The 6,058-nt window shown below is 46.1% G+C and overlaps 1 protein-coding gene across 2 annotated transcripts in view; it reads right to left on the reverse strand.

Moving 5' to 3' along the window:
• Nucleotides 1-5,710, reverse strand: part of HACD1 (3-hydroxyacyl-CoA dehydratase 1) — a 31,238-nt gene extending 25,528 nt beyond the window's left edge. For both annotated transcript variants that reach the window (XM_032349530.1, XM_032349529.1), the window contains exon 1: nucleotides 5,369-5,710. In XM_032349530.1, coding sequence (XP_032205421.1) covers nucleotides 5,369-5,625 — 257 coding nt within the window. In that variant the 5' untranslated portion in view covers nucleotides 5,626-5,710. The remainder of the gene's footprint in view (nucleotides 1-5,368) is intronic.
• Between the last annotated feature and the right edge of the window lie 348 nt (nucleotides 5,711-6,058).

Below are 6,058 nucleotides of genomic sequence, written 5' to 3' on the forward strand. Positions count from 1 at the left end.
TCGTAGATCACAAAACATAGGATAAAAATTTCCTCAATTGTCTCATAATTTTTAAAAATCGTGATTGAAATAAAGTTTATATGTTGTAACTAGTTGCTATGTCTTTCATAGCTCTTGATCTATAGGTTCCCCTCCCTCCCGCTATCCATTCATCTCTCTTTCCCTCTCTTTTTTCTCTGTTGATGACACTGAGTGGTTTGTCCTGCAAAGATACCCACAAGTCACTTAGTATGTTCTTTTGTCCCCCATATTTCCTGTGAAGTTGACAGTTCCACACCCTTTATCAGATAGATTCACATTTGAAGCTAATTCCTAAGTTATGTTGTGTGCTCCCCTGGAGAGCACGTAATTTCTAATCGTCCTTTTTGTTTGCAATGTTAGCTTACTGCTGATCATTGCCCAGAGCCATTATTTCAGCAGTTACTGAATAATGGTGATATTCTAACATTACCATTTCTTCTTGACATGTCCGATAAAGTAACTATGTGGAGGCTTGCCCATAGATGGCCTCTCACATTCATACCATCCATATCTTCACACACTGTTCATTGACACCCCCAAACTTCCTTTCCTAGACTAAAATGAAACTTTGTTAGCAGCCAATATGTGTTTCAATGTACTGCACATTGATACTTGTGCCAGTGGAGTTAAGTTGAAAGGTTCATGAAAGAAAAAATCAGATAAACTGGACTTCATGAATACTAAGACCTTCTCTTTGAGAGACACTGTGATGAAACTAAAACCAAGCCACAACTAGGAGAAAATATTTACAAATCACATATCTGGTAAAGACCTATATGCATACTATATTTTTTAAAAAAGCTCTCAGAACTCAGTAAAAGAAAAAACAAACCACCTCATTTTTTAAAAAAAAAGGTGAAAGATTTGAACAGATGCTATACCAAAAAAGATACACAATTGGTAAATAAATGCATGGAAAGATGTTCAGTGTCGTTAGTTACTAGGGAATGCAAAATAAAATCACAATGAGATAACATAACACACCTATTAGAATGTCTAGAACTATAAGCACTGACCATACCAAGTGTTGGTGACGATGTACAGCTACTCTCATTCATTGCCCACAGGGATAAAATGGTACGATCATTCTGGAAAAGTCTGGATAGTTTCTTAAGAAATCGAGAATGCAACTACCGTATGACCCAGCCATTCCACTCACAGACATTCACCTCGGAAGAGTGAAGTCCAAGTCCAAAGACTTGTACCTGAATACTCACAGCTTTGTCATAGCTCCAAACTGGGAAGAACCAAAATGTCCCCCAACAGATGAACGGATAAGCAAGTTGGATAAATGAGATCCATACACAGGATCTACCCTCCTCAGGGATAAAATATACATCTGTTCCTTCACAGGCTGGAAAATGTATATGCCGGCCTCTTGGTTTTGGTGTTCTAATAACTCACACAATGCACACTCTGAAAATATCTTCAATAGCTTCTCTCTTGGTGTCAATCACCTTGCTGATCACTTCATATCCATGATCTTTTTATTCTTTGTAATAATCTAGCAAAGCAGCTTTGCTGTTCCAATTTACAGATAAGAAAACTCGGGGTCAGAGTGTTTCAGTAACTTATCTGAGGCTACTCAGCAAAAAACCGGTGAAGCACAGACTTTAACAACACCTTACTGTACTCTATGCAGATTAAAATGCAAACATGTTAGCAAGGCACTTGAGGCCCTGTGCAGAGTGGTCCATGCTCCCCCTCCAGCTTCATCTCCCCCCTACACTTCAGGCCCACTTGCTACTGCCTCGACAACATGTCTAGGAAAGCCTTATCTCTGTACCCTAACACACTGTTTTCTCATCCCTGCCTATCAAATCCTACTCATCCTCCAAAGCTCTGTTGAAATGCTATGATCACCACAGAGCTTTCTCTGATTCCCCCTACCTGTCTGACCTGTCACCTCTGTCAAGCATGCACTCACTCTGTCTTTTATTGCAATATATAAATGTCCCTGGTTACACTTCTTCAAGGATGGAGCCTAAAATATTTATCTTATAAGACATAAGACAATGCATTTGACACATACGGGTTCAAAAGTCCTGAAAAGAAACAACAGCAACAACACCACCACGGGAAAGAGAGAGAGCGAGACAGACACGGAGGAAGAACTACTTCTCTGGTCACATACCTATTATGAACAAGTACCACAAAAATCCTCACATCTTTTAAAGGTGTAATCCTATTCCTGGGAATTCATCCTAAGTAACTATTCAACAGAAACAAATAAAAGCAAAATGTCATTAGGGGGATGAGTTAATCCATTACTGTACATTAACTCTATACACTCTTATGTAGCCATGAAAGAATATATTTATGAAAACTACATAGAAATATTTGGTGGATTATTAGGTGAAAATAGAATATATAATAGAGCAGATACCCTAGCTGCAATCCTCTATAAGATGCATTTAGGATCTTACACTCGAATGAGGGACATGACAGACAAAAAGCAACAATATGAATTAGTAAAATACATTGTACAGTTAGAAGGCAATAAGTGCGATGACAAAAATAAAGCAGGCCAGAGGAATAATAGCATAATGGGGATATATGCTATCTGAATGAAGATATTCACATAAAAGATAAAAAACAAAATGTCATGCTCAGCTTATAAAATTAGGCAAGTTCTTTTTTTTATATCTATGTAAATACTTATCTACTATTTTATTGTTTTCAAAACTATTACAAAAGCTTAATATACTTCAAAGTTCTGCTCAAAGAGAAAAATAAGTTAAATGGACAAAAAGAACCTCAGCTAACCCTCCGCTATCCGTACTAATTAATGTATACCTTGGTTCACCTACCACTTTCCACACTACAACCTTACTTACCTCTGTTCTCCAACACCACCCTCCAATTAGATCAAGAGAATATACCGGGCTTTCTTGCATCTCATACCTATTGCTAGAATTTACTGAAAATATTCACTCGAAATATCTACTGTCCACATATTTCAATCCTATTCCTTCTTCAAATCTTTTTTTTTTTTTTAAGATTTTATTTATTTATTTATTTGTCAGAAAGAGAATGAGAGAAAGCACACAAGCAGGCAGAGAGGCAGGCAGAGGCTGAGAGAGAGGCAGGCTCCCTGCGGAGCAAGGAGCCCAATGCAGGACGAGATCCCAGGACTATGGGATCATGACCTGAGCCGAAGGCAGCGGCTTAACCCACTGAGTCACCCAGGTGTCCCACCTTCTTCAAATCTTAAAGCCTCTAAAGGCCTCCAAAGAGTTACATGGATTACTCCATTTTGGTCCCCTCTGCTTTTAAACAGAGGTGAAAATGACAAGAGACCTTCCCAGTATAGGCAGGGAGACAGATAAGTTTCAGATACCCGGTAATTTGCTGGGCAGGTAGGAAAGATAGGAATGAAGTGTGACAATACAAAGTGTGAGAACACAAATTCTGCTCCAGATGGGGCAGAAGAACTAGAAAGCTTCAAAGAAAATGGCTTGATTTAGAAGTCATATGAGGAACAAGAAGGGTATTACACAAAGAGTGAAAGGCCTGAGCAAGAACAGAGAAATAAAAATAAAAATGTAAAAATAAAAATGCATGGTGAGTTACATCTCATTATGAGTTACAGTTGATTTCAAATACAATAGACGTGTAAGGAGAATCAGGGAGTTTATTACAAAGGCCCTTGAATGACCAACAGCCTAAATCCCTTAGATTACAGTGGAGGTAACAAGGAGTCACCGAAGGCTTTAAACTAGAGTTATGCACTGATTTTCACTTTTAAAAGGTTAACCTGGCTTTCAAAAGGGAGAGTGGACTGGAAAGCAAAGGGACAGCAAACCAGTTAAAAAACAGCAGGTATTCCAAAAATTTTCCAAAAATTGGGTACAACTATCACAGGAGAGAAAATTCTTTCAGTTCTCACTGTGGCTAAAGACAGCAGCTTGTGGTGGGTACTTGATTGTTCTCCGGTTGTTCCAAATGTATGAAAATGTAAGAAAATGTACTTTTCTTCTTCGAGATTATAAAATTCAGTAAAGCATAAAAAGAAGCAGCACGTCTCTGGAGTCAGACTGTCTAGGCTGAAATCCAAGGCTGACACCTGCTGGTTGAATGATCTTGAGCAAATTACTTAACCTCTTTGTGCCTCAGTTTCCTAATCCCTCAAATTGACATCATGTACCCCTCCCAGGAGGGAAAAGAACCAAAAATAAACTAGTACATCTAAAGTAATCAACACATTACCGGACCCATAGCAAATCCTCAATAAATGTATTTTTTTGCGAACTGTATTTGGTATTCAGGATTACACTAAACACACAATAAGTACTCAGTACTGGGTCAAACCATTAATTCTTTTCTATAAGTCCTGGAGTAAGATTAAAAGATCTTACTTTTGTAGGGGATTAAAAGATCCCCTACATTTATATAGATTAATATTACTTCATGTGATAATGAGAAAGTAGCTTTTCAAAATGACAATGCAACTTAGAAACAGAAGAGCAATTTCCCAACTGGTCTTGAAAAGCCGTCGACACACAAGTCATTTTGACAGCTCTCTGAAGAGCGACAGTCACTGTGTAACCTTATTTTCTAACTCATACTCAAAGTCAGAAATAAAAGTACGGGATATCAGTCACGAAGCACGGGGCCGTAAAGATGCTGGACACGAGTGCCAAGCTCTGATACAGCAGGATTTGTAAAAGATCGTCCCAAGTAAGAAGCTCTGGGGCTCATGAAAAAAAATAAATAAATAAAAAATAAAAAACCAAAACTCGTGGTGACATTAACAGTTCCGGAAACTCTGCCCAGCGATCTGCAGCAAGAGGAAATGCACCGTGGGGGCCACGGCCGGACGGCTCCAGCTCCGGGGCCGCGACACTAGGAGTTTGTTCAACAGCAGCCGCAGGCAGTGGCGCCCGGGGCGGCCCGGCCGAAGCCACCTCCCCCGCGGGTCGGCCCCGCATTCCTGCCCAGGTCTATACTTAACCTCCGGCCCGCGCCCCGAGCCGCCGCGCCACGCCGTGCACCGTATTAGGCAATGCCCGGCGAGCAGGGCCCCGGCACCCCCCGGCTCCCCGCCCGCCCCGCTCGTCGGCCCCGCTCCACTCCGCTCCATTCAACCCCGGCGGCCGCGGCGGCGCCCGCGCCCCTCCCCCACGGCCGCCGCCCGCGCCCCCTCCCCGCGCCGCGCCCACCCCCCCGCGCCGCGCCCACCCCGCCGCCCCGCGCAGCCGGCCCCCGGAGCGCCTTACCCGCTCGCCGCCCTCCCCGCAGTCCCCAGCGCCCCCAGCCCCGCCGGCGCCCCGAGCGATGAATGTCGGGGGGCAGCACGGCGGGGAGGGGGGCGGAGGGAGGAGAGGGCCCCTCTCCGCGCACGTACCCCGCGGTCATGGCGATGTTGTAGAAGGTGAGCCAGACAGTGGCCAACAAGCCGAGGCGCCTCCTCTTGCCGGTGGCCTCCTTCTCCTCGCCCGGCTCCGAGGCGCCGCCGTTGGTGCCGTCCTCCTCGCTGGACGCCATGGTGGCCGTGCCCCCGGGGGAGGTGGAAGACAGGGGAAGGGGAGTGGGAGGGGGCCCCGCCGAGCGCGCCGCTGAAGCGCCGCCGCCCGCTGCCGCCGCCTCGGTCAGGCGCCCCATGTGCCGCGCGCAGGGGGCTCGGCGCCGCCAGCCAGGCCGCCCGCAGGGGGAGGAGCGGGCGCCCCCGGCCGCCGCCCCGGCCGCCCCGCCCCCGGCCCTCGGGAGCGCGCGCGGCACGGGGACCCGGCTGCCCGGCCTGGGAGCCGGCCCCGGGGGCAGTCTCGAGGCGGCTGCGTGGTTTCCGCTCCCACGGAAAGCTGTCCGCGTCTCTAGCTGGGGGGACCTCTAGCTGGGACGTCTCGGGCGCGGGCGACCTGCCCCAGGCTGGTGCATTTAGTCGGGGCGGACGGAACACACCTGGACTTGGAGTGGTCCCGCCCGCCCAGCCTTTGGGACGGTAATTTGTGGAAGTGAGGACCGGTGGTGGGATCTCCCCGCTAAGAACGCGTTGAGACCTTCTGAGGAAGAGTCGCCCGCTTTCGTCTGTTTCACT

The sequence above is a fragment of the Mustela erminea genome, chromosome 6 (genome assembly GCF_009829155.1).
Source record: "Mustela erminea isolate mMusErm1 chromosome 6, mMusErm1.Pri, whole genome shotgun sequence".
NCBI classification, from domain to species: Eukaryota; Metazoa; Chordata; class Mammalia; order Carnivora; family Mustelidae; genus Mustela; species Mustela erminea.